The sequence below is a fragment of the Lentinula edodes genome (genome assembly GCF_021015755.1).
Source record: "Lentinula edodes strain Le(Bin) 0899 ss11 chromosome Unknown C8R40scaffold_15, whole genome shotgun sequence".
NCBI lineage: Eukaryota > Fungi > Basidiomycota > Agaricomycetes > Agaricales > Omphalotaceae > Lentinula > Lentinula edodes.
In genome coordinates, this window is record NW_025764321.1 from 431,902 (window position 1) to 458,758 (window position 26,857).

General features: G+C 45.2%; 9 protein-coding genes across 9 annotated transcripts; 5 read left to right on the top strand and 4 right to left on the bottom strand.

The window, feature by feature from the left end:
* Window positions 1-429: 429 nt before the first annotated feature.
* Window positions 430-2,922, bottom strand: C8R40DRAFT_1101698 (acyl-CoA dehydrogenase/oxidase). Its single transcript, XM_046227962.1, has 14 exons — window positions 2,835-2,922; window positions 2,762-2,782; window positions 2,583-2,673; window positions 2,207-2,528; window positions 2,054-2,159; window positions 1,855-1,989; window positions 1,674-1,798; window positions 1,570-1,624; window positions 1,277-1,524; window positions 1,085-1,220; window positions 936-991; window positions 832-866; window positions 707-771; window positions 430-651 (listed from the first exon to the last, which is right to left on the bottom strand). The coding sequence occupies exons 1-14, from the start codon at window positions 2,871-2,873 to the stop codon at window positions 541-543; spliced, it is 1,545 nt and encodes a 514-aa protein (XP_046086991.1). The 5' UTR covers window positions 2,874-2,922; the 3' UTR covers window positions 430-540.
* C8R40DRAFT_1101699 (uncharacterized protein) lies at window positions 2,923-3,826 on the bottom strand. Its single transcript, XM_046227963.1, has 3 exons — window positions 3,589-3,826; window positions 3,404-3,524; window positions 2,923-3,343 (listed from the first exon to the last, which is right to left on the bottom strand). The coding sequence occupies exons 1-3, from the start codon at window positions 3,757-3,759 to the stop codon at window positions 2,991-2,993; spliced, it is 645 nt and encodes a 214-aa protein (XP_046086992.1). The 5' UTR covers window positions 3,760-3,826; the 3' UTR covers window positions 2,923-2,990.
* Window positions 3,827-5,088: 1,262 nt separating this feature from the next.
* C8R40DRAFT_1101705 (mitochondrial carrier domain-containing protein) lies at window positions 5,089-6,495 on the top strand. Its single transcript, XM_046227964.1, has 7 exons — window positions 5,089-5,162; window positions 5,222-5,457; window positions 5,507-5,595; window positions 5,652-5,750; window positions 5,801-5,994; window positions 6,047-6,139; window positions 6,198-6,495. Exons 1-7 carry the CDS (start codon window positions 5,121-5,123, stop codon window positions 6,384-6,386), a joined length of 942 nt encoding a protein of 313 aa, XP_046086993.1. The 5' UTR covers window positions 5,089-5,120; the 3' UTR covers window positions 6,387-6,495.
* A 122-nt stretch (window positions 6,496-6,617) lies between these two features.
* C8R40DRAFT_1160444 (uncharacterized protein) lies at window positions 6,618-8,543 on the top strand (the record flags this gene model as incomplete). The annotated part of the gene is made up of 5 exons (XM_046230018.1): window positions 6,618-6,825; window positions 6,878-7,773; window positions 7,850-7,967; window positions 8,043-8,425; window positions 8,481-8,543. 5 exons carry the CDS (start codon window positions 6,618-6,620, stop codon window positions 8,541-8,543), a joined length of 1,668 nt encoding a protein of 555 aa, XP_046086994.1.
* Window positions 8,544-9,867: 1,324 nt separating this feature from the next.
* Window positions 9,868-14,292, bottom strand: C8R40DRAFT_1160445 (uncharacterized protein; the record flags this gene model as incomplete). The annotated part of the gene is made up of 17 exons (XM_046230019.1): window positions 9,868-9,885; window positions 9,936-9,995; window positions 10,042-10,188; window positions 10,244-10,277; window positions 10,331-10,583; window positions 10,633-11,059; window positions 11,107-11,583; window positions 11,647-11,727; window positions 11,775-11,903; window positions 11,957-12,067; window positions 12,114-12,502; window positions 12,557-13,037; window positions 13,097-13,473; window positions 13,530-13,667; window positions 13,731-13,974; window positions 14,028-14,184; window positions 14,237-14,292. 17 exons carry the CDS (start codon window positions 14,290-14,292, stop codon window positions 9,868-9,870), a joined length of 3,579 nt encoding a protein of 1,192 aa, XP_046086995.1.
* Window positions 14,293-14,416: 124 nt separating this feature from the next.
* Window positions 14,417-15,259, top strand: C8R40DRAFT_1043574 (ADP-ribosylation factor family-domain-containing protein; the record flags this gene model as incomplete). The annotated part of the gene is made up of 5 exons (XM_046224179.1): window positions 14,417-14,481; window positions 14,528-14,638; window positions 14,742-14,910; window positions 14,974-15,054; window positions 15,116-15,259. 5 exons carry the CDS (start codon window positions 14,417-14,419, stop codon window positions 15,257-15,259), a joined length of 570 nt encoding a protein of 189 aa, XP_046086996.1.
* A 1,511-nt stretch (window positions 15,260-16,770) lies between these two features.
* Window positions 16,771-19,471, top strand: C8R40DRAFT_1250382 (cyclopropane-fatty-acyl-phospholipid synthase). Its single transcript, XM_046233686.1, has 12 exons — window positions 16,771-17,166; window positions 17,217-17,376; window positions 17,436-17,452; window positions 17,502-17,560; window positions 17,620-17,784; window positions 17,840-18,049; window positions 18,100-18,288; window positions 18,341-18,462; window positions 18,516-18,646; window positions 18,705-18,907; window positions 18,960-19,361; window positions 19,438-19,471. Exons 1-11 carry the CDS (start codon window positions 17,040-17,042, stop codon window positions 18,984-18,986), a joined length of 1,410 nt encoding a protein of 469 aa, XP_046086997.1. The 5' UTR covers window positions 16,771-17,039; the 3' UTR covers window positions 18,987-19,361; window positions 19,438-19,471.
* C8R40DRAFT_1101736 (kinesin-like protein) lies at window positions 19,435-25,709 on the bottom strand. The gene is made up of 22 exons (XM_046227965.1): window positions 25,510-25,709; window positions 25,182-25,439; window positions 25,120-25,131; window positions 25,045-25,063; window positions 24,982-24,992; window positions 24,816-24,931; window positions 24,562-24,755; window positions 24,215-24,506; window positions 23,953-24,160; window positions 23,613-23,896; window positions 23,531-23,551; window positions 23,505-23,509; window positions 23,359-23,413; window positions 23,176-23,304; window positions 23,086-23,118; window positions 22,995-23,031; window positions 22,152-22,938; window positions 20,270-22,100; window positions 20,103-20,221; window positions 19,966-20,052; window positions 19,806-19,914; window positions 19,435-19,752 (listed from the first exon to the last, which is right to left on the bottom strand). Exons 1-22 carry the CDS (start codon window positions 25,571-25,573, stop codon window positions 19,636-19,638), a joined length of 4,788 nt encoding a protein of 1,595 aa, XP_046086998.1. The 5' UTR covers window positions 25,574-25,709; the 3' UTR covers window positions 19,435-19,635.
* Window positions 25,710-25,782: 73 nt separating this feature from the next.
* On the top strand, window positions 25,783-26,718 carry C8R40DRAFT_1043777 (uncharacterized protein; the record flags this gene model as incomplete). The annotated part of the gene is made up of 5 exons (XM_046224190.1): window positions 25,783-25,883; window positions 25,947-25,993; window positions 26,126-26,287; window positions 26,346-26,534; window positions 26,630-26,718. The coding sequence occupies 5 exons, from the start codon at window positions 25,783-25,785 to the stop codon at window positions 26,716-26,718; spliced, it is 588 nt and encodes a 195-aa protein (XP_046086999.1).
* Between the last annotated feature and the right edge of the window lie 139 nt (window positions 26,719-26,857).

Sequence of the window (26,857 nt, forward strand, 5' to 3'; positions counted from 1 at the left end):
CACTCTGATGGAAGGATTCAGACTTTCAACATGATTGATTATATTCAACTGATACTGCAGGAAACCCCACATTGGTACAAATCATGTTGAATTTTCCCGGTCATTCCCTATGTAGATTCGGTCTATATTCGAAGAACCATAGCATTGCATATGTCCTTGAGACAATCTGCCAAGCATTGACTAGTACTGACTCCTCAAGCGCAACCTATACTTCCTCTAGCCTTGCTCATATTCACCGAAAAGCAATCCTGGATTGGGCCAAATAAAATGCAGCCAGGAAAGGGAACCATGCCCTAGTGCTTGTCGTCGAAAGTCATTTTGTACGTATGTTGTAAGTTACCAACCTATGTCCTCCTATGTCCCCATTTGCTGTAGAGTACATACCTGATAGTCAGATATTGGTCAATTGAAAGCAAAGTTTCCAAATTGTGCATCACCCCGAGTCAGTTTTGCCTACCCACCCCTAGACCCAGAAAATAAATTTACGGACCATCGATTGCAGCATATTTATGTATTTTACGAGAGCAGGAAGAATACAAACTACAGAAGAGCGTCCTTGGGCATTCTCTTCATTGCCTGCCTCACGCCCAGATCTCCCAGTACATCTTCTGCTCCAGCGAGAATCGCATCGAAACCGGATGTGCGATGGTACTATACGAAATTTAAGAGACGTTCCAACATAGATAGAAGGCTTAACGAGGCTCACGTTTTCTACCAGTTTACCCATCCCGGTAACTGTCAATGCCCGCCCCCCAAATATTTGAGTGGCATCTATAAACATGATCATATAAGCAATTAGTGGTGTGAAGAAAGAACCCAAGAAATGTAGACCTTCAGCCGTTTCCCTTCCGCAGCGAGAGACGAATCTGTCAAAAGAAGCAACAAGAAGATGTCAATTTCATCATGATCAGGGGATACGCATGGACGAGGCATACTGCTTCAGCAAGCCTATCTGACCAGCCATTTTACTGGACATTTCGTTATAGGTCATCTGTTGGTGTGAATGAGTAACATTTTGGAGATTTCCATGAGATGAGATAAAAGATGATCAGAATACACAAAAGCAACAACGGATTGAACGAACATTATTCATCTGGTGTGTGACAATTTCGAGCCAATTCTGACATGCCTCTATCCGCGTTATCATCTTCCCAAGTTTATTTCTAATTACAGCTTGCGAGGTCAGAGGTTTTCCAAAAACGATTCTCTGGTTGGCCCATCTTTTTACGAATTTGATCAATCGCTGAGTCTAGATCTGTATTTTTTTGAGACTCACTTCAAACATTCCTCAACAATGACTCTCTGGGCTCCAACGCTGCACCCGGTAACCATCCATCGCTCGTGATTGAAGTTGCTCAAGATGACTGACAAACCGTTGCCTATTTCGCCCAAGGTGTTGCCCACTGGTACACGGACCTTGTCGAAAGTTACGTATGCTGTTCCAGCAGTAGATGAATATGCCGTCTTAATAGGTTTGGTTGATACGCCTTCTCCTCTTTCAATCAAAAGCACAGTAAGACCTTTCTGCTGCAAAGTGAGTTCGAGTATTTTGACCATGTTAGTACTGACCTCTGTCTTGCATCCTGTAGTAAAATAATCTGCAAAGGTTCCGTTTGTTATCCATCTGATGAAAATTGAGTATTCGAAACGACGAGGAGCATCTACTAACGTACTTTTTGGTCCCGGTGACAATCCAATGATCGCCATCCCTTACTGCAGTCGTCTGAAGCCCACTCACGTCACTTCCAGCAAACGCCTCTGAGATGGCAAGGGCAAGATATTTTTTGCCGGACAGAACCTAACAGAACACCATCTGTCAAACAGCCTAGATACGGAATGTAAGTTGAAACGGACTTCAGGAACGACTTTCGCCTGCAATTCTTTGGAACCGTAATTCCATATTGGCGGAAGACCAATGACAGCACCGTTTAGCATCCCGTCAACGAATCCACGCGTACCGAAGCGAGCAAGTTCTGTGTTGAGAATGAGCTACATATATATATGTGTGTGTGTGAGTTAAGGCAGGATTTATGACTAGATGAGGAAACCTGACTTCATGGAAATAATCAAATTCCTCTGGCTTGACTGTTCCATCCATGAGCGTACGACCTCTCAGATGTTTTCCAGGACCCAGACGCATAGCAATGATCTCCAAGTCACTGCAAAAAGTATGAGACTTGAACTGATAGACTTCTTGGCTGAGTACCTCATCTTATCCACAACCTCCTGCGATATTCTCTTCCCGTTCTCTTCACATTTGACAGCTTCGGGACGGACAACCTCTTCGAAAAATTTGCGAATAGCCTTCTGGAATGTGCGGTGGTTATTCGAATAGTACGGACTGAAGAATCCCTCCGAAAGCCACGAAGGCTCTGCGTAAGGTACTTTGGATAATGAACCCGGTGTGGGGACCTTGACATTCTCCACTTCTCCTTCAATTACCCCAATTTGTAGACGAGCGTATTGAGGTCGCAAGAGTACCTCGTGTCGATGTAGTCCAAAGAATGTTTCTGTGGCGTCCTTTCCAGCTTATGCTAGATATGAGGTTTGCTTTAAACAGATACAGGGAATATGTGCCTCACCTACACCTTCAGCGTACAAGACATTGGGTCCTCCCGGGTGTAAATCCGCGAACTTGGAAAGATCGAAAACTTTGGAGTCGATGACTATCCACTATACGCATGATATAGAGGGATAGGATAGGATATGAGTTAAACTGGCGATTGGTCATGATGATTCGATGAATAATTCTAAATCTTACGAGGTCGCCGTCTTTGTTATGCTATCAGAAGGGAGTTATATATGCAAACCGTCAAGAATGTGGTCTCAAATACCTTCTTTACTTCCTCGAAGGTGAGGGTCTTAGAAAGCATTGTGTTAAGACGACCGGTTCGGGACCGGTCACTGTACTGGGGTAATTTCACATGCATTCGTTATTTTCTCCGCTGAAATCACCCAATTGATTTTACAATACCGCCGTACATAGAATATCAAGCTGAAAAAACTAATGATAACGCCCATGTAACACACAAAGAACAAATTGTTACTGTCCAACAGAACCCATAACGTGTAGGCGCACCACTGGTGCTAGCTGACACTAAGGTAGTAGATGAAGTCGGAACTGAGGACGACGTCGACAATGATGAGAGCGAAGTAATCGTGTTCTGAGTAAACGTCGGGGTCGCGAGACTTATTGTGGTGATTGTGCTCTGATGGAACGAAGAGCTGGAAGATACATGCGTAGACGATGGTGCCAGTGTTGTCAGAGTCCTATTGGGATTCTGCCCAGGTAAAGTGGTATCTGTGATGTTGAGTCCTTCCGAAGCACACTCTTCAACGAGTCCTTGCATTTAAACTATCATTGTATACTCGATAGTAGACACGAAACGAACCAAAAACGTACCATCAATGTCCGATTGTGGAAGAGAGTAATTTGTGGTTTGAGTGATATTCCCAACGCATTCAAAACAATTTGTCAAATTTCCTACAAAAGCATTCGTGCAGCACTCCTGAGGGGTACAGCCCTAATGCGAAGATCGAGTCCATTGAGCTTATGATTGGTGAAATTCGAACAGCAATTGAGCTCACGGTGTCAATCAGTGAGACGATTGGGTCACATATCGATTGACACTGGGTAGGAATATTTGGGTCGGTTTGGCGAGAATTCAAGGGCTCCAATGGTCTACCTTTCGGCAGACCCGTCGCGATTTGAGCAAACGACGCAAGCCCACAGAACAAGAAGAAAGTTCGGTTCAACATCAAGGTAGCGCCGGGCGTTTATTCAGACGCGCTTCCAGGTCTAGACTCTAGCCCATCTCGACATCCATGCTCAGAAAAATCAGGCCTTCCGTCAATAGCCGCCAATTGCATCGCAGGATAGACGATCAGATCTCGACACTTCTCTCGTAAACAAACTCGTAAACTCAAATCCCTCCGCAATCTTGATCTCACCCGAGTTTTTTTTCTTTTCATTTTTGGGCCCTGCCGGGGCCTGGCCATCCCTCCCTTCTCCTTGCCGTTCTACATACCTTGACTATGCCGCCCTTTGTGCGCGTATGTTCCCTGGGGCCTGGGTCATAATTTTTCTTCCCGCTGACTCCCGCCTTGTCAATGTATACATAGACTCTATTCCGACCTACATACTCCAATAGAGTACGATATGTGCGTTCTGATATTTCCAATGGCACTGCATGTGCATGCGAACACCTCCCCGGATACCTACAGACGCGGGTTAAATATCGGATGAGGGTTGGAGTCCCGGTCGTTGCATATCATTGACCGGTCATTGAACGGTTCAGTGCACTTCCCACTCTTTTATTTCCATTATACAAGTCGCAATTGAAGCATTCGCACGATGAAAAGAAACCCGCTGTGCGTGGTATCATCGCCCAGCGAAAACGGTCTTAGTTGTCAACAAGAGGTCGCACGGAGGATTATCGGGGTGTATGCGCCATTTGTGCATTCTATGGCAGCATGATTAACCCGACTATGTTCGCGGTGGTTATAGCAGCGTTCACAAACTTCTGAGATTGTCAATCAAGAATGATTTATTGACCATTCTTGTGGTCAATGCAGCACCCTCATATATGCCGAAAGGTCAGCATGCAGCTGAAGCCAAGCTCGAATACTGACAATTTGCTAATTCATTCTTCATTGACAGACCATCGTGAATCTGATGTGAATACTTTTATCGCATCCAACCGCGTTATCGAAAATTCCAGCTAGACCTTTTTGAGTAACGAATCTACACTGAAGAAGATTCAAACCTTCATGCGTTGCTCGTTCACTGAGGCAGCCTGCATGAGATCTTTGCGGAGAGGAATCCGGTCGGTTCCAGGTTTCCCTGGATATGCATCGGTCCCAACAGCGAGTGGAGTACTCCGGCCTCAGGATTTGCAAAGATCTTCAAAACACAGGCAAGGCTAAGGTACCGAAAACCCGACAAATCCGATAACATCCTTGAACGAGCATTTGTTTAAGTTAAGAGTCTCTGGTACTTGGGATATGTCAGTACTGTCGGAGCGCACACGGCCCGGGTCACGCGATTTAGAACTGGGACTCGCGTCATCACACTCAAAGTCAGCTTCAAGTTCTGTTTGACGTCTCCGGCCTGTGCTGGAATGCCCAAGCAACCAGCAAGCTTTTTCCCAACAACTGCTATAGTTGAGATTTGAACTGATCCGTGAACTTTTTTGTATGCTCAAATTGAAATCAAATACAGGACCATGCAGCTGCTGGACTTGGTGCTGGCGTAGTTTCTACGCTCTGTATGAATCCGCTGGATCTTCTCAAGGTCAAGTTTCAAGTCGCCACGTCGTCGTATTCAGGAGGAATTGGAAAACAAATCTGGTATGGTTTGAAGGACATATATCGAGAATCCGGATTCAAAGGTCTATATCGCGGGGTGGGTCCCAATGTTGCGGGTAACGCGTCGAGTTGGGGTCTATATTTTCTATTGTGAGTGTGGAAACTGTCTTATTTTCCATTTTCAATCGAACATTGGTAGTTATAACATGCTCAAGAAACGAGCGGCCGGAGGTGACATTACGCAAACGTTGTCCGCACAAGAAATCCTTTTATGTTCCGCCCAAGCAAGTCCGCGACCTCCATCTTGAAATTATGCGTGACTGTCTTGACTGATCTCTCGACAGGTGCTGTTACCGCGGTCATGACCAATCCCATATGGGTTGTCAAAGTTCGAATGTTCACTTCGCCTCCAGGTTCACCACAAGCGTATCGGGGATTATTCCGTTCGTTTCCAATGTCGTAATACTACCGCTGATCTTTATCGCGAGTATAGATGGACTCAAAAACATTGTAAAGGTTGACGGCGTGCAAGGCCTATTTCGAGGGACGTCGCTGGCTCTGGTTGGAGTTAGCAATGGCGCACTTCAGTTTATGGCATATGAGAAGATGAAGAAATGGGGCTTCGACATGAAACGCCAGCAATTTTTCAGAGAGGGGCGGGATTGGAATCCTCAGGTTGACAAACTAGTAAGGTGCAGGCTTGACATATCCTTCGAAACTCACATTTGTTCTCTCCCAGTCAAACACATCTTATACTGTGATGTCTGCATCCAGTAAACTCCTGGCACTTTCTGCGACATACCCTTATCAAGTTGTGAGATCACGGATTCAGGTAATGCATTATTCTCTTTGTTCACTCCTCAAGCTTGACGCATAAATAATTTGCTTAGAATGATCCGCAACTTTACCCGACTATTCGTAGTACAATATCTCGAACATGGTCTCAGGAAGGTTACAAAGGCTTTTACCGGGGTCTTGCCACAAATTTGGTTCGCATACTCCCGGGCACTTGTGTGACGTTCGTAGTTTATGAAAATTTGGCATGGCTGTTGCGGTCCACAGCAGCAAAAAGAGACTAATTTAGATCAAAGGAAAACTGGCAAAAACTTACCTAGATATCATAGCATATTGATGATGTTCTAATCTACCGGAAAGTATAATTCGCAAATATGATTCAACTACGAAAAACGAGTCTTAAGGATTCTCAGTGCTCGAAGCCGTAGCAATTTTTTTTTAGTTTGATTACGTAAACTTTCACCTCGGCCAACGACCTCCAACACTCGTCGCTCTCCTACCGGTCGTGGAGCGAAATGTCTATAACTCACGCTCTCTTCGAGTCCTCCTCGGGCTATGCCTTGTTTGATGTCAAGCTCACCGAGGATATTGTCTCTCACTCGCAAGCCGCTCAAGACAGTATCAAAGATCTTGGGAAGTTTGGAAAAATGGTTGAGCTTAGAAGCTTTGTTCCATTCAAAAGTGCAGCACATGCACTAGAAAATATTAATGATGTTTCCGAGGGTTAGTGCATTTATCTATCGCCTTTAGGTTGGCTTCCTAACTCAGAGCTCAGGACTTGTGCACGACCACTTGAAATCTCTTATTGAACTCAACCTATCGAAATCCTCTTCCAAAAAGGCACCGATAACACTCGCAGTATCCGAATCCACACTTGCAGGGAATATTCGTGAAGCCACCGGTGTGCAGTGCGACGCTTCAGAAAAAGCCCAAGATATCATTCGCGGGATACGTCTCCATGCACAAAAACTGCTTTCTTCACTTGGTGAGGACGATTTGACCAAAGCACAGCTTGGTTTAGGACATTCTTACTCGAGATCCAAACTGAAGTTCAACGTCAATCGTATGGATAACATGATTATCCAAGCCATTGCCCTCCTAGATCAGTTGGACAAGGACGTCAACCTTTTTTCTATGCGCGTCCGTGAATGGTATGGTTATCACTTCCCCGAGTTGGTCAAACTTGTTCCAGACAACTACACCTACGCGCGCGTCATATTCTTCCTAGGGGACAAAGACACTTTCACCGAAGACAAGCTTTCTGGCCTCGAGGAACTTCTTGAAGAGGCCCAGTCTGCCGCGAAATCATCCGGAGAAACCATAACTGGTTTAGAATCGACGTCGACAACAGCTTCGAACATCCTCTCAGCAGCCCGAAATTCAATGGGTTCTTCGCTTTCTCCGGTTGACATGCTCAATATCTCTGCGTTTGCGCAGCGAGTTGTCTCACTATCCCAGTATAGGAGATCATTGGTAGCATATTTGGCTACTAAGATGAACGACGTAGCCCCAAGTTTGACAGCCTTATTAGGCGAACGAGTTGGTGCAAGACTCATCAGCCACGCAGGAAGCTTGACAAATCTCAGCAAGTACCCCGCAAGTACTGTGCAGATTCTTGGAGCAGAGAAGGCGTTGTTTAGGGCACTGAAAACAAAAGGGAATACCCCGAAGGTGAGTGAGCGAGAATGGGCTTCCCTCTTTCTCTCGCTAGAGTTGACTTGGCTAATATTTCATTTTCAACGAACAGTATGGTTTGCTATACCATTCAACCTTCATTGGCCGGGCTCAACCTAAACATAAAGGAAGAATCTCACGTTTTCTCGCCAACAAGTGTTCAATTGCAAGTAGAATCGACTGCTATTCTGGTGGGTCAAAACTATAACCTCCCTCTGTGTATATATTGTTCAGAGTCTCTATCAACCTCTCCCTGCCTTATCCAGAAAACCCGTCTGCCAAATTCGGGGAAGCGTTACGGGCTCAAGTCGAAGAACGCCTCAACTTTTTTGAAACGGGCGCACCCCCTTCCAAAAATGCCGATGCTATGCGAAAAGTGCTGGAAGATCTATCCCTAGAGGATGATGCCGACGTCGATATGGATAATGCTGAACCTGCTCTTACCACGCTGGAAGCCTCACCGAAAAAGAAATCGAAGAAGGAAAAGGAGTCCAAGAAGAAGCGTAAATTGGATGCCATAGATGTGGACAGGGACGACGATGGAAGTGATGAGGAAGTCGTGGTGAAAAAAGTCAAACTGTCGAAGGATGAAAAGAAGGCTTTAAAGAAGGAGAAAAAGGCTAAGGCAAAAGCTGAGGTCAATGAACAGGTGAGTCCTACTGGGTATGTGTGATGTACCTCTATTGCTCACAAAGACATCTCAGGTCAAAGAGGTCGACAAAAAGAGTAAGGAGAAGAAAAGAAAGCACGAAAAGAGCAAAGATTAGTGTTCCTGTTACCAACTCTACTGCTCCACCTGCTTCCCTTCCCACTATGCACTTGAATCCGAGTTATTGCTTCTTACAGAGAACCGCTGTTGTTCATAGCGCAATATGGCTATGCACACTGATGTTCTATACAATGTTCGAAAACTGAACATTTCTCTTCAGTAGTGTCCCTTCAATACTGGCTCTCGACCCAACCATTCTTCTTTAGCTCTAAAGCGCCGACTGAGAAAAACAGTATCAGAGATGACAAGCCTGTGTGCGAGGTAAGATTTTACGATGGAAGTCGTTGTGAACCAAAGAGTTACAATACACGATACATAGTGGGAGCACTGCACTGTCGAACTGCATGCACTCTGTAGATTTTGTGAGCAGGATTAAGGGATCAAAAACATAGAGCATTCTTTGGGTAACCAGTGGAAATACCACAGAAAACCACTGTTACTACAATCACCTTGCTTTGCTAGGTCCTTCCTCCTTCCACACCCTGTAATTATGTAACATTAGGCGCGCGCGCAAAATTTTTTCCACGTTGTTTCTTTGAACCTGTCTTTCCAAGTCGCTGACCGTTTGCGGGCTGTCACTTCCTTTTTGACTACACCTCGTCGAAGGGGGGTTTGATCACTTCTACCGTTTGTCACTTACTTTCTCACTACACCTTGTACGAAAAGGGGGTTAATTGCTTCTTTGCAGGTCCTCTCTTTGTTCTTAAAGAAAGATATGGACGACTGGCTTCGAAATGTTCGCGATTGTATGCTCCAGTTGCTTTGTTTGAAAACTACTGTGTAATGTACTATTGAACAGTGTTATATAGTTACAGTGACTCAGTTGATTAAAAATCGGGGAGCAAGGTTTTTAGGGCCCCGCAGGGGTACACTAGTCGTCCATATTGATGTTCTATGTAAGAGATAAGTTGACGAGGGAGGGCTCAGGGTACCGACATCTTCGCTGCAATAATAAGCAGAATCACCTTGCTTGCAAGGTCTAATGAAGTACAAAGCTCAAATCTGCATCGAAAATGTCGAAAGAATTATCATAAGCATCCTCTCTTGCATTAGCCTCTGTAAGTGACATTGACGCCGAGCTTTCTCTACTCGCAAATCTCAGCATTGATGGAATTTGAGTGTTATGATCTCAACCCACAGCGATTTCCAGTCGATCACCAAAGCAAACGTTATACCGAATACAGTAATTAGTATTGCAAGGTGTAATTTTACCGGTTGTATTTCAGCATCGACAGCTCCCTTCTCTGTCCTTTTAAGTTCAGCAACATTCGAGTCGAACAAATTATGAAAGGGTGATTGGAATTTTTGGTGATATACCACGTTCAATCGATGTTGAAGCGCTGAAATCCGCATTAGTTGAAGATCTTTTACCATGGGCGCTCAAACTGACCGGCTTCAACGCCTTGATGAGCAACCATTCTTCATTAGACACGTCCGTTCTAAATGATGACTGCAATGCATAAGTAACAAGTTCAAGAATAAGTCTGAAAAAGCACCTTCAATACATCAATACTCTGTCTGGTGATATGACTCAAAAGTTCATCCTTGTCATCAAAATGTCGTCCGAACATCTTGGCCGACTGGTACACAGCATGCTCAATCTTGACAGCGACACCACCTCCGGCTTGTGACTTTTTGACAATCTATAGAAATGTTCAAAACCAAGAAAAAAAGAGAAACGGGACGAAATTCACTCACATCCATCGATTTGTGATTGATTTCGAGGGATGTCCTACGCGATTTTGAGAGGAGAAAGAACACAGAAGAACAATGATTGGCACATACACTTTACCCAGATCTATGATTTCTTTCTTCTGTGTCGTCGGATCCACCTTGACGACAGCGATAGGAGTGCCTACTCTCAGTGTTCCGTCCAATATATCCACTCCCAAAATGATGGGATCTCGTTTACAAAAGGCAGCGATAATTTTTAGTCGACAAGGCCAGATCGCTTGAGGTGCTGCGTCCCTGCGTTTTGCCTCTGTGATCTCCTGGTTATAAGCCGTGAACTTATCGAATAGATGGTAAATAATATCCGCTAAACAACAGTCAACAAGCTACTAGTGGAAAGAGCAGCCACTTATTACCTTTAAAAAGCCGGATTCCCATTTCTTCTGCCATACGCTCTGCGTCCTTATCTACTGGAACATCAAAGCAGAGAATGCATGCCAGTTCTCTCGCCTTTTCCAACATGGTGGCAGAACGCATTACATCCTTCTTATGTACGGGGCCAATGTTGATACCAGAGACTGGAATCTTGCTCGACTTCAAAAAGTCTAGAAGGGCCTCCAGTGAACCAAGGGTGGAAGCTTGTACGCAAACGCCACGACCAGATTTATCAATATTGTTGAGTAGAGTAGCTAGATCAGACATGACTTCTTCCTTCAAATCATCCTCGTCGTCGTCAGGCCCACAAACAAGGAGGCGGGATCCAGCAATAGCTTTCTCGAGATCGGGAGCCGTAATTTTGACACCCAATGCAGCTTTGACTTCTTTGTGGTGAACATATGCTGACTGTGAAAGATGAGAGTGCGTAAAGAGATGAGAGTAAGGATACAAACCTTGATTCGCAGTTCGCGCAAGGGTTGAGGGGTGAGCAAAGCTCTGACTTGAGTAACAATTGGTCCATTAAGACCACAGACCACAATCTTGTCACCTTCGCGCAGGATACCGTTTGAAAGGACAACATCGATAGTGGTACCAAGGCCTTCGATAACCTTGACTTCAAGTACAGTGCATTCAAGTTCCGACAAATACATCAACCGGTCACTCATCCTTTGCTGCGTGAGATTGACAAGGAGCATAATCATGTCGGGCACCCCCTCTCCTGTGATGGCAGAGGTCGGGACAAGGGAAACATTCCGAGCAAAGTTCTTATTGTCGTAATAGAGAACCGCGTTAAGGCCCTCTTCGGCGAATGCCACAGTGGTTTTAGCAACACGATCCTCAAACTCTCGTTGAACGGCCCTGGTTTGCTTCGCGAGCGACTCCCGGAAAGCGCCATCTGGTGTAGGTTGCCATCCATATAGACGATCGATCTTTCAAAGTTTGCAAAAGATTAAACTAGATGGGACGGAAGATCGCAGTCCGACGATGCTAACCTTGTTTAAAGCGACAATGAATGGGGTTTTGCGGTCACGCAGGAGTCTTAATGACTCGAGGGTCTGAGCTTCGAGCCCATGCTTGGGGAAGATGAGAATAATCCATGGTTATAAATGAGACACCTCACCATTATGTCAACCACTAAGATAGCGATGTTACAGAGAGAACTACCACGTGAACGTAAGTTCGTGAAAGATTCGTGTCCAGGTGTGTCGATGACCAGCAATCCAGGAATTTTGTACTCCTGCCCGCCATCCTGGTATGATGACATTAGAACGTTCCACTCTATATAAGATTGAACAGGCCCACCCTGTTCATAACAGCAGTTTTCGTCATAATTGCATCAACAGGGAAATAGGTTGCCCCAATCTGTTGTGTGATACCACCTGCTTCACCTTCTTGAACGTTAGTTTGCCGAATCTAAACACGAGTAAGTGTGCGATACATGGTAATACGTGCCACCCACTTTATCAAGGAGTTTGGTCTTTCCGGTGTCGACGTGACCCAGTATACAGCAAATAGGGCTTCGAAGATCGTCTTTACTCCGGGCAGCGAGTGCAGCTTCGTGGGCCTTTGCACGTCGAGCCGCTGCCTCCACCTTTCTTTGAGCTGCCAATTTTTGTGCCGTAGAGAGTTCATCTTCGGAACTCTCTTCGTCCGAATCCGAGTCCTCTTCCGAAGAATCCTCTTCTGACGATGCATCCGAATCCGAATCCTCAGCTGAATCCTCGTCATCTGAAGCTTTCGTTTTCGAATTCGCAGCCTTAGATACAGGAACCGCATTTCTTGGAGGTTTTGCATTAGAGGCAACTGGTGCAACTTTAGCGTCAAGTTGTCTTGGATCGTTGGGTGTAGCTAACAGTGTCAATCAGAATCGCATCTCCCACAGTTTAAGTATTGCCAACATACACTTCGAAGGAGATTTTCCTGTCGATGAGTAAGACGGGGTTGGCTTTAGCTCCGCCCCACCATCACTGGAGGCATCCCAGGAATCTTTTTTACCATCCGAAGCCGGTTTCGTCTCTTCGTCGCTACTAGCGTCCCAATCATCTTTCGCAGATGCCTCTTCCGCTTCTTCCAGTGTATTGGCAGGAGCCAGAGATCCATCGGCAAGGTTAAGAACTGAATCCTCTTTCTCTTCTTGAACGACCGGAGACTCAGGCGTTCTTGGCCTTGAAGAAGCAGGAGACGCGCCGTTCGCAGTGGGACCCTTCTTTTTACGATTGCTATAGACAACTTTCTTCGTTGGCATATTTGTTGATTGTTGCAGACCTTCGATCTGAACACCAGAGGCCAAAAGTGCTTGTTTTCTGATCTCTGCCGCTGCCTTTTCTTCCTTTTGTTTTTTGGTAAGCAAACGACCTTCCTTCTTAGCAAGTTCCCGTTTCGCCTGAACAGATAGACATGACTTCAGGATGCTGGATGTTTTGTCAGTGCTTGCTGACTTACTTTCTCTTTCTCTTTCTTTCTCTGTTTTTCCTCTTCCTTCCGTTTCGCCTCCTCCTCCGCTTTTCGTTCTTCCTCTTCGATGCGTCTCCGCTCCTCCTCCTCTGCCCGCCTGGCTTCCTCTTCTAACCTTTTCTTTTCTTCCATCATTGCCTTGAGTGCACTGATACCGCCCTTCTTCTTCGTCGTTGGGGGAGGGGGAGGAGGCGGTTCTTCATCTTTCTTCGTCTTTTTCTTTTTCTTCTTGTTCTTCGAGTCAGCTTTTCCACCTTCGTCCACCTCTCTATCGTTTTCTTCCGGTATTGGTTCAGAAGGTAACAACGGTTCTTGAGTATCTGGCAGAGCGGCCTCTGTAACATTGACCTTCTTAGCTGCTTGTGCTTTTTTCTTCGCCTATAAGATGTTAGTTCATCCAGAAGTTCTCTATAATAGATACCAGCCTTTTCCCGTTCTTTCTTCAACTTTTCCTTTTCCTTCTTTGACAAAATCTTGACCTCGCCTAAACTTTCACCGGGAATTTCGTCCACCACGCCTTCATCATGGGGTTCCGCAATTGACTCTGAAGGTTCCGGTTCTGTAAACAGTTATACCTAAGTTCAAATTTATAAATTCATGATTCAATCCTGATGGGACCCACCTGGCTTAGTTTCCACGTCTTCGATGTTTTCCTCTACTGCCTTATGCTGATTGCTCTTCCCTTTCTTGATCTTCTTACCCTTGTCTTTCAGAGGTCCCCATTCATCATCGACGAAGTCATCCGCTGTCACGACGGTCGCTTGTTTGGATGTTGCTTCGTTATCAGAGGGTTCCGCAGATACGTAGTCCTTCTTAGTTATTTTCTTGTCCTTTCTCGGCTTGTTAGAGCTTGCTTTGATTGCAGACTTTAGAGAGCTATATGTCAGAGGCTGATTGAACATGATACAAGTTGTAATACCATCAATCCCCCGAAATCCTCGTCCTCCTCGATTTCACCTACGTCCTCTGTCTGGAGGGCAGCAAATGCGGAGAACCCAGATCCCAATCCAACGGGTCGGTCGTTGTTCGATGGTTGCTCAACGTTGTTGTTGGCCACAGATTCTCCAGCATTATCCCTAGATGAAATCCGTTCAAGAAGATCAGTATACGATATGTTCGGCTACTTGCCAAAACTCGTCGTCGTTGGCCTTCTTAGCTTTTTTCCCTTTGTTCTTGGGAGCCATCGTCTCGCCTAAAAGTCACAGTGTAATAGTAATACTAATGGAAGCTGATTGGAAGGCAATCCGGCACACAGCCGGCACTGCTTTGTACCAAATTGACTCTTCTCTCCGTGAAACTTTCTGTTCGATGGGACTCCTTACAATAATCAGGAAGAATCGGATGAAGGAGAAGGAAATGCGAATCCTTTTTCTGTAAGCTCATGATCTGAACTTCCTCTCACCTTCTCATGCCTTCTAGTGGACTTGATAATGCTGGAAAAACAACGATATTGAAAAAGCTAAACGGCGAAGACATCATGAATACAAGTCCAACCTTGGGTTTCAATATCAAAACCTTCGTACATGGCAAGTGAGTGTCATCTTCTATAAACTCAACGGATCTATCTCAAATTAATCTTGACTAGATACACGCTCAATATTTGTGCGTTGCACGACTAGAATTACTGACAAAGACCTCGTTATATCCTCATCTCAGGGGATGTTGGAGGTCAGCGGACCCTACGACCATATTGGCGTAATTACTTTGAACAAACGGATGCCCTAGTCTGGGTGGTCGACTCTGGGGACCGAATGCGAATGAGTGATTGTAGGGATGAGCTAAATAGCCTTCTCCTCGAAGACGTGGGTCCCCCCTATGGTCCGCACCTATTTGGCTCCCATGACGTTTTATCTTTGTCTCTGCAGCGCTTAGCCGGTGCGTCTCTTCTCGTTTTCGCAAATAAATGGGATCTTCAAGGTTCCATGAATGACTCCCAAATACGAGACGTAAGTTCCCAACTTTAGGGTCCGAGTTATTTCCCTCCTATGCAGACTCTTTGTGTCCTAGGCACTCGACCTCAGCTCGATTAAATCGCACCACTGGAAGATTCTTTCGTGTAGTGCTGTCACAGGAGAAAATCTGGTCGATGGCCTCAATTGGGTGGTAGACGACGTTGCGAAACGTTTGTATTACTCGTCGACAGCTCTTTGAAGAATGCTGGTGCAAATGAATGCGAATGGTGCATTGATTGCTTGACTCAGGACTTGAGCTTGAGGCCTTGAGGTTCGTTCAACTTTCAAGGGTCTGACTTCCCACGGTGTAATCGTTCAAAATCCAGACTGACGATTTACATGCTGTTCGAATGATCCTCACCTTCTATGCTTGGCCGGCGTTCAAGTCTATATCCTTTCTATATCCTTCAGAAAGTCTATACTCACTTCTTGCTTTTCTTCCGTAGCTCTTCATTTTCCTTTTGCCACAATCGTTTTCATAACTGTTGCCCCCTGGTAAATTTCCTTCCCGCGCGCACAATTGTTTTTAATCTTCAATCTTTATAGTTTGATTTTTATCTGTTTAATTTTGTTTCAGGCGACTGTCTTTCACTACAAAACATCCTCTTTCACCGAGTTTGACTACGGATCATTCAAAAGAAATTCTCTCGTATTAAAATGATTTCCGATCCTCTCCGAACGATCCGCTGTATCATAATATTCGTCATTCGTAGGGTTTGTAGGAGGTGTTGGAATTGTTGGAAACTGGCCATATGTTATTTCCACATTGGATGACCATTGCCGTTCCACATGCACCTACTTGAAAACAAAATCTTCCCGTCTCCACGCTCTTCACTTCTTCACATGTTGGTATAGGTGGACTCTACACTTTGTAATTGCTCCATTGTTTGAACTAGTTCCCGCTCCTCTCACCGCCGTGTAAGTGCCAGAGAAGTGTCTTTCTTTCTTTCTGATATTCCTCACAGTCACATTCCTCGTCTCAGTTTCTGAATTATTATGCAACCTATCTTGGATGGATAAATGTTCAAACGAGTGACCATCTATGGAAAAATACGACAGTTGGCAGTGAATGGAAATCCAAATGGAAATTTTCACCTCATTGAGTTTCGTGTAATTGGAACGACTGTGGAAAGGCGTTGATGACGAGTTACTTAATTCTGATATTCAAGTCTTACTAGGTCTTGCTTGAAGTTCAACGTGTTCCAGTTATCAAAAACAGGTTTGTCTAAGCAATAGTCACTCGTTAGTGGCAGCAAATAATACAATGTTCTGTCAACTGAACGTAAAACCATACACGGGTACAGTTTCATTTGAGGAAAGGAAAGTAAACCGAAACCTTTCGGAGCGTTCAGAATCTAGACTAATTGCTGAAGAGACAATCGTTTCTTTAGAGCCTCCTTATACTTTTCAAGAAATCTAGGTTGGCGGAAGTGCATCAACGGAGGATATCCCATTCGAATTGCTCCGCAGAGTGAATTCTTAAGTGGAAGTGAACAGTAAATGAGAAACAACGATTATGAGCCAATCTTCTCTCTCATAGTTAACGAATCATCCGTGCACCGTCTCGCAGATCATAAAAAAGATTCACGGGTCATCTGGGATTTCATGAATCCCAAGGTTCAAGGGGAAGAACATTAGTTCCGTAAAGGAAATTCTGATTGGAATCTGGGGATTTTGAGCATTTGCACGTGGTTCTTCTGTAGTGCCTAACTTGCACAGAGATCTCAAAACTTCATCGACGGTTTGACTTCTCAACGCTGCTCAAACGCAGACTTGGGCCAACTGCATTCTAATTACGAGATTCCCAAAGCGAATGACCCTGATCAAGCTTGATCAAAAATGTCCGCCGGTTACACGTCTTCGATTCTGAGTACTCCCTAATCCACTTCACCCGAAAGGTATAAAGGTGCCCCCATTTTCCCTTTCCCCGATTAGTATTCCCCCTTCTCGTTGTGGATTCTTTTTTTAAAGCCGGAGCCATGCCTGCTACAACAATCACTAATCAGCCCTGTGTACGTTTTACGCCTGGCTTTTCCAAGTCTGTCCAGCCTGCTTCGATATTCGCATTGGCTCTCTCAAATCCTCGATCGTGGCTTGCAAGGTTTGGTACGTGCCCCCCACGCGAGTTTTTTGAACTATTACCGACACCTTTATAGCACGAACGTCCATACTTTCAGTCCTCAGCGATGCAATATCTGTAGGACAACTAACCATTACCGACTCTGAGGGATCACGTACCTATGGCCGTTATCGCAAGGGAAGCAACACTGTTCAACTAGCAGTCATCAATGATGCCTTTTGGTTACGTTTGATGTTGTACGTGCTCGTTGTCATTTCGCTCCTTGTGAGTAATAACTAATGGCTTATGTGCACAGTTCAGGAGATCTGGGCTGTAAGACGATTAAATTGGATACGAGTTTCTCCCTCTAATCCGGACCCAGTTAGCGAAGCATATATGGTTGGGGACATAGAAGTGGAAGACCTGAAAAGTTGCATGGATGTTCGTCAAACTTAATATTTTCATCTATCCTTCAACTGATATATTTCTTATATATATAGCTATGGCTCGATAACCAGACCGGAATGGAGGAGACATTGTCATCGTCTTTCGCTCGGATCTCATCGGCCGCTTCTGGACTGTACAATAGCTTTTTCGGGCAAACCAAAAATCAAGCGCGTCTCAATGCCATCGCAAGCTATGATCAATCCAATACACTATTCAAGGTGGGATTGGATTATATATCTCAGAGTCAATGTTGACGAATAAATTTCCTAATAGGCTTTTCTCAGCCACGAAATGATGTACTCATGCGCGTTATGGGACGATGCGGAAGGTGGAGTTCGAGGGGACCTTGAAATGGGATCAACGCCTGGAGATCTTGAGGCTGCTCAACGTCGAAAGATTCATCATGTTCTTCGTAAAGCTCGCGTTAAACCTGGTCACCGTGTCCTTGAATTTGGCAGCGGTTGGGGTGGTCTTGCTATCGAAGTATGTCCTTTGGAAATACGAGTTCCTGCATTCTCACTGACCTTGCGCAGGCTGTCAGAACGTTTGGTTGTGAAGTAGACACATTAACGTTATCAGTCGAACAAAAGACCCTGGCTGAGGAACGTATCAGAGCCGCGGGTCTTGAAAACAAGATACGGGTCCATCTTATGGATTACCGCGAGATTCCTCCGGAGTTCGAAAACGCTTTCGACGCGTTCGTGAGCATTGAGATGTTAGAGGTAAATATAATCAAACTTTCATCAGTATATTCTAATCTCATGACTCTGATAGCATGTAGGCGCTAAGCACTACCAGACATATTTCAAACTCGTCGATTTTGCCCTCAAATCTCGCGATGCCACGGCAGTTGTAAGTGCATCGACATTCCCTGAGTCTCGATACACCGGTTATCAGTAGGTTCCATCTCACCACCCGATTTTCAAGCAGCAATTTACACCTGAATTAGGTCTGAGGATTTTATGCGCCGTTATATGTGGCCAAATTCTTGTCTTCCTAGCGCTACTGCTCTAATAACAGCAGCCCAGGTTGCTTCCCATGGTAGATTTACTCTGGAGTGTGTGGAAAACCATGCTGCTCGTAAGTTTACTTCCAGAGATGTGTATGGCATTGACCAAAATTGATTTTGTCTATCTAGACTATCCTCGAACCTTGCGTGAATGGGGGCGAAGATTAGAGAAGAATCTGAGCCAAGAAATGATCGCGCAAGATTACCCGGCACTCAGAGAACGTGCAAATTACGACGCATTCAGGAAAAAATGGCAATATCTGTTTGTCTATGCCGGCGCTGGATTTGCGAAGGGATACATCACTTGCCACATGCTTACCTTCATTCGTCAAGTCAGTATACTCTTATCCAAACATAAATATGACCATTAACCTGTCCGTGTAGAACGACTGTCCAGAACTCTGTGATTAAGCATCCCAAAACGAGAACATTAACGGACTCGATCTCGATACCTCAATAATTTGTCTATCATTATTCATGACCTTTAGGATCCTCTTCACCAGTACATATAACATTCCTATGCCACTACTTACTGTCCTTTGCATCTATCTCTTTACGTTCATCCGTTCGGCCTTTCTAGAATTTTTAGACTGCAGTGTCGATTATGACGCTGATTATTGTAAAACACATGGATCCTGTATACCAATGTACATTCTATACTGGAGTTGATCTCGTTTCGAACGGACAGGGGTCATATGGACCGTCGCTGACTCCATGAGGAACAGCATGTGGGGTACCGCAAAAGTTTATCCTTATTCTGAGGAGGCTTGGTGCCAAGTCAGGCAAGTATGTGTAATCCTTAAACATATCTATACCTCAAATTATCTAAAGAGCATTTTTGTGACCAACATATTTAAATCAGTTGATAATCATGGATCCGACTCATTCGAGTAATAACTATCGTACAAGTACTTTGGTATACTTAGATATATGTGATATGGTATACGATGCTCATAAACCGATGAAGGGGCGATAGCAAATGCATGATAGTTGAAGTAAATTACGATCTATACATGCCGTAGAAGAAAACATGATCAAAAGCTTCAGTGTGAAAAGTGCATCAAGACGATAAATGAGTGGGATCAAGTTTGGCGACCCAAGAATGTTTCTCCTTGAGATTCGGAGCTGCGAGAGCATGCGAATTGGAAGAGGTGAAAAGAGTGAATGTGAATGGTTTCTACGGTGATTTGAATAAGCCCTGATCCTTCCACGCGCAGAAAAAAAACTCACCCCGAGTAAAAGCTCCTTGTGAGGGTCATTTTCCACGTGGACAGCTGAGAGAGCTATGATACCAATTTCGTCAACCTCATTGGATTGAGAATACATATGAAGGTAGGGTCTGAGTAGTTTCGTTATGAGAATAACGCATAGAAATTCAGACAAAAAGCACCTTTTAAGAACAAACCATCGCTTCTCGAACACGTTTTGACTGGCGTCGGTAAGTATGAAAAGATAACCTTTCTTGGTCGCGCTGTCACTGAAGAAAATATGTTAGAATTGCAACACATAGGTAACGCCTGTAATAACCTGCGTGGTATCATCTTTGTTTCGGATATGAATTTAAGTTCGTTGAAAGACTCTGTATCAATACTGTGTTTCGCGGAAACAGACTCTGCTTCCGCGTTCGATTGTTGGTTCAGTATATGCTATCCAAGGGATTAGTTACAAGTTTAATGCTGGTAAAATACACACACATTGCCATAATATCGACGTTGCCAGAGTTCGAGGGCTTTCCGAACGAGATCGTCTGCGCGCCAAGCAAGAGCGTCAGGCTGTGTCACCAGCGGACGACTCGTCGTCAAAATGGCTCGAGTAGCTTGAACGTCCGCAGCTTTTTCCTCCATCATTATCAATCGCAAATAATCTTCCACTACGGATATTCCACGGGGCCTCCAAGCTCCTAGAGATTCTTCACCCCGAACATATTTTTCAGCTGTATCTAATCGCCATAATTCTTTGACAGAACGAGTGAGGGGTGGAGATAATCGAACTCGAAAAAGGTGGCTCGATTTTGACAGGATCTTTTTTGAACCAAAGAACGTGAGGAGTCTCGACGGGGGTCGAGCATCTCGAGTACCGATGGTGATAGCCACGTCCACATTGAACTGCACAGGATCGGCACAAGTTTCAACAGAAACAGCACAACTAAGTTGAAGCAATACACGCTGGTTCATAGGAGTCACTTTATTTAGGAGCGAAGAATTGTGGACACTTGAATCCCACAGAGCCTGACCAGACAGACTCCCCGTTCCGTCTGGTTTGAACTCGATATTTTGTTCTTGTAACAGAGGAAGCGTGATCAGGGCTTTCGATGATGATTCTTGAACTCGACCTTTAGCATCTATTACCCGGACATTTCCAATTCGCACTTTGGTAAATTCAGACCATGGAAACTGCTGGCCAGAATTCGATGATAGCGAGATTACGATTCGCCTTTGCAATCCTTGGTGCAAAGAGAAACTACCTGGATCAAGTGTACCCTGCGAAAGTACGGGCACGGGAGCATACTGACCATCTGGTGCTAATTCACACAATTGGATCCAAACAATGACATCGTGACTCTGCTCCACGACAAAATCTGTTTCGGAGCGGCGCATAGGTGGCGTATTCGTAGATTGACTGTCAGGCGACGATAATCTCGACTCTTGAGATCCAGGAAAGTAAACTTTTTGTTCCCGCATTTCATCCCAGCGTTCCATACGTTCTAAATATGTCGGTGTGACTGCGGCAAAGAATTCTATAGGAGCATAACCTTGCCGTAGATGATTGAGAACCTTGGGAGATGCGACAATAGAAAAGCTTCGGCGAAACCTTAATTCTGACAGGGAGGATGATTCTAGGTCTACGGCCGTCGAAGGGAAGACCTCCTCTGCTGAAAGAGTGGGTCCAACGAACGACGATAGTCGGACTTGAAGATGGACGGCGGAGAAATCATGAAGTGATAATCCTTTGACTGTATCGACTGTGAAGAAGAAGGACAACTTGCTCCCAGTCGGAATGATACCTGAACCTTGTGAAGTTGATCCACTTGGTTGCCCGCTTGCATGCTTAGAAGGAAAGGCAACGTTGACCAACTTTATATCGACGCGACAAGACCCTATCGCTTCTGCGGTGGACCTGCAGAAAATTGGTACTGTATATGTGCAAGATAACGAACGGGATATAGGGGCCAATGAAATCAAAGCACTACCGATAAAGGAGTACTGAGGAGGTGGTGAGTCGTAGAAAGGCTCATCTGATGAGAAATGTTGCGTAAAGGACGGACGGTCGATATAAGCTGTTATATTTCGCATACGTTGAAGGTGTTGTTGCATCCGGTCAAGAGACCATATATAGATAGCGTTGTGCCGTCCATCTAGCACTTTGATTGCAACTGACGGTTGAGTAGCAGACCTGAGAATAGGGTCTGAGACGTCTCCGAATTGGTCCAATCCAGCTATTGTGTCCACAGAAGAGGCGGGAGCGGCCAGAGGACCTCCAGAAGAGACCGTAAAATTGTACGAGACCTGTTTGCCCAATTCCTTGCTGAAGATGTTCAGAATCTATGTATGATCAATGGAAGGAGACCCAGCATACCTGATGACATTGGCTTCCTTTATCAAAACAGCTTTGGAGAGAACTACCTCAGCCATGGAAAATGAACGATGAGCCCTCCATTTATCTAGAACCTTTCTTATGAGCCGGAGCTGTTTAGCGCTGTAAATCACAGGCTCAAAATCCAATTGTTCCAATTCCGTCTCTCCTCTCGACCGCGCCTCAATCATACGCTTCATTTGCGTCCTCACCAATCGAAGCTGATATTCCATATGCTCCTTCTCGAGTTTGAGGTCTTCGGCCTCCTTTGACCCCTCTGTGGTAATGGCTTCGAGACGGCTCTCCAACTGATCCTGAACATCTTTGAGGGCACCATTGCCAGTCTCAGGACTGTAGTGGCTCGTGGGCGCCTCTAGACTGGTGTCATCCGTAGCTGCTTCGCTGGGGACCGGACGCCCGGTCTCACTCCAGACATCATCCGCCTGACTAAGACTGCTTTCTGGTCGGGATTTTAGGTGATGCTCGCGAAAAGTTTTGGCCTTGGTAACTTTTTCGAACAGCCTGTTTAAATCGTCATCAGGCAAACTGTCAAGTGTGGGGTCCAACCCAAGCCGAGCAAATGCAGCTTCTCTCTGAGCAAAAGTCCAGTCAACATCATCTGCTTCTATCGAGGATGCCGGAGATTCTGGTCGAGTGGCAGGGGAGCTCTCCGTAGCTGCGACAAGATCTCCTGCCGAGACACTGAGTTGAAGATTGGATTTCATGGTCGCTCGATCGCGCTGCTTCCGGATTTCCTCAGGATTGTTGAATCTAAAAACATGATTGTCGCCTGATAAGAATGACGAATAAGCAGAACGAATCATATCAAAACAACAACCCACACACCAAGTATGATACGAAACCCTGTGCGCAATTTGTGGGACTACAAGTTTAAAGAATCAGTAGGCACTCAAAAACTATATTGACTATATAGTACCTGGCCAGGTGCCATGCGTTTGCCATTTAGAAACTATCGGAGGCCCGTGTCAAAAGGGGAATTGAGGGACAAATGAGAGCCAGGACGTACCGTAACGCTCTCTGGTAGGCAATGTATAAAAACTTTGCCGTCAGTATTTTCGAAATAACAATGTTCCTCCAAGATGTTGTCACCACTAAGTCGAATAGCAGCGGGCTTATCGCTGTCCAATCGGCCAACCTACCGCAAAACATCCTCAATGAGGAGGTAAGTTGACATGAGAGTTACACGTACTACTGTCTTCCCCGGCTTCAACTGGTATATCAGGCATTCGCTCATGAGGGGATCTGCGGATGACGCATTTAATCAAAAGGCACATTTCACTTTGAGCTATACACACCTTCATTCTTAAGATTCGGACATTTCGATCAGCTGCTGGTTCATTGACGCAAGGAAAGTACCGTACCAGATTGACTAGATGAGGAATCTGACGATAAGTCGAGGGATTCAGCAAGTGATAAGGATTCAACATATCATCAGGAACACACCTTCTTTGGTGTATGGACACCGACCATGTTTTTCTCAACCGAGATTCCTAATTCCTCCAACGCCTTCTCACGTTCTTTCTGTACCTCTTGTGTCCTGACCATCTTCTGTTCCCAAGTCTCGTTCAAACTCTGCATCAGCTTCTCACTGGTCTCCATCTGTTCCTGGAGCTCAGCCTTCGTTACAGTTTTGATTCGACCGTCTTTGGTTTGGTAGGTCACTTTTTGCTTCTCCGGAGGTACCTTAGGGTCAAATGTGTCTTCGGCACTGGAGCCAGAAACTCGAGCTAAGTAAAACACCAGGCTTAAATCAGGCAACAACAAATTGAAATATCCAACAAACCTCTTAGCATTTCCAATTCCTCCTTCAACTCACGCACAAGCTTCGCGTTTGGATCCTCATTAACCACTGCTTTATTCTTGATCTTCTTTGCTTGGTCAGCATACCGAAGGGTACTTAACGTCTCTTCATAGTCAGCGGGAGCTATGGCAGCGATCATTGCCGTTTTTGAGTTCCCTCCAAGACTATCTTTCAGCAGCCAGGTTAATACCTTAATGCATGTGTGTAAGTTGGCTGCAAAACAAAAAAGGACGGTAGAATTTACTGAATCACGGTACGGAACAAAATCTTCGCTTTTACCCTTTTTCCCCTTCTTTGTATCTGCAGAACTTGCCAGAGCGAGGGAGGAGATAACCTTTCCAAGGGTAGTCAGGGACTTGTTAATATTGGCTCCTTCCTTCAGTCGCTGGCCGGTTGCCCCAGTCGAGTTGGCTCGTTCAGATCCGGCTAAGTCCACCAAGCTAATGCGTGACACTTTTTCGGTGTCAAGATTCGTGCCCGAATCATGTCTTTTCATGGTCAAGAGAAGAGTAAAGACCGCATGCGAACGCGATGAGCTGAACATGAATTCCGGTTAGCGTGTGTGTAATTATCAAATCACGAGAAACAAACGTTTCGTTCATATTAGTGGCAGCAACCGTCCGCGCTTTGTTCCCTTCGTCCATGAGCGTCATCATTTCGCCGTAACTATTGACCATGAGCTTCGAAAGATCCTCTACATAGGGTCCCAAGCTCGGGTGTTCTCGTACTCGTAAATTACCAGTGTTTTTTGGATTAAGAAGGTCGCGGACTTTCTCGTTGTAAATCTTGAATCCGTGTCAGACGTAGTTTGTCGAAATAACACATAGATGGCAATGAATGGTTACCTCTATGTAAGAAACCTCGACTGTGAAGTTTATGTTTGGATCCGCAGCCTTGCGTTCATCGACTCGTACAAATAACTCTGAACAAGTCAAGGGAATTATTCCCTTGTCAGCACCGTCTGGGAATAGGTTGAGCGGTGCAGCAAAAGGCAATATGTCTGGAACTCACATCCCATCATACTAAGAACAAGGGATGAGTTTATTAAATGAAATCTAGCATATGAGCACATACCTATACGATTTCCCGGAACCTAGTCGTAGAGAACTCGATCGGTATGTTATATAACTAAGTGAGTAGTAATCATACCAGTTTGTCCATCTATGAGTTTTATTAGAACTGAGGTGCAAAAGACATGGAACACAACTCACAAGCTAGGATACATGCATTGAACCCTGCAAATCCATGATCCAATAATTCCTTTCCCAAGTCATCGTAAAGTGTTTGTTGGGAGCAATATCCAGGTTCATCTCTCGGCCCTGCTGACCAATAGCTCTTGTCAAAACTGAAAGCCATTGGCTTTCTCTCCGTAGCACGTTTGGTGTCCTGTTGTGAGCCGGCTTCTGGTGGATCTAGAAAAGTCTGATTGCCAGACATGCGGATAAGTGGCTTCGCGCCGCGCGCAAGCTCTGAAATCCATTAGATAGCAAGGAGTTCAATGAGCTTGTAGTGGTTGTTGACCAGAAAATCCAAACTTACCGCGAGAATTGAGGGGTCTACATCGGACAACAACCTTGATGTTACCATCTCCAGCCTCCGCCATACCTAGGGTCTATGAAACTGAAAGACAGCTGGGTTCCGGTCTCCGGGAATAGGGTAGAGTAGACGGCGGAGGGTGGAGGCGGTAGAGAGTGGGTTATTATTTCAGAAATTCAAAAGAGGGAAAGAAGGGACGGCGTTGGCATGTGACGATCATGAGTTTTGCGCGCTCAAAGTTATTTAACTTTATCGAGGTCTTTCTTGCTCCTCTCGATGTTCCGCCAATCTCGACCGGGGCAAAAAAACCAGAGAAGATGTAACATTTGTAATGAAGGAGAAGGCAAATATTCCTGTTCTGCGTGTTTTTTGCCTTAGTGTGTCTTTTTTCTTTATCGTCACATGTATACCGTGCTAATGAACGTATTTGATCCTCATAGCTGCTCTGTAGCATGCTACAAAAAGCACAAAGAACTCGATGAAAATTGTATCAACTGTATGCAAGGAGGTTTGGCGCAGTCAAATTCTACATCCCTTCCAGCTGCAGCAGAAGTACTTTCTTCGACTACAACATCTGATCTGTCTTCGGATGTTTCGCCTGTGGGGAGCACAATGCAAGTCAAACACGTCGGTGTAGACTCTTCTGTTCTCGATGTTCCCTCCTTGAAACCCCTCTCCTCCTTGAAATGGCCCTATATTGCTGATGAAGAACCAATACATCCAGACCCTTTGGAAAGGAATGATCCCAAGCCACTTAGGACAAGGCATTATGAAGCAATCGGTATTCACTTATTCGCTGGGTGAATGAAAAGTCTCGACTTATATCTTTGAATGATCAGCAACATCCCAGGAAGTCCGAAAAGCCCTCCTCGTGCCATCGACTGTTAGTGGGCAACCTGACCAACCAAATATGACCCTCCGTGCGCTCCTTGTGTCTATCGACAAGCTCTCCGGTGTTGGAAGGGAACGTGCGATACAATGTGCTTTGGGTGCTGATGATGGGAGAAACAACGATGAACTTCGGCAAGGTATGTCCAGGGCTTTCTTCTCGGTCAATAATACGAGACACCAATGCACCGGCATACGTCCTTAGGCAATTCAAGCTTTTTCGAGCCTTCCGAAGGAGTACTTGCGCTGCGCACGTTAGCGGAGGCGATCGAAGGTACTTTGCGAGGAAAGACGAATGGAACATTATCCCTGGACTGGGAATAGATAAGAGTGAAGTGATACGTGATACGAGGTGAGAATGGCCTATTGCATGGCGGACCAGCTTTCGTAGATGAGTTCCCTGTCCCCCAATTTATACGGAGCTCACCACGCAAAATGCGCGCGATCTCGCAACGATTCGAAT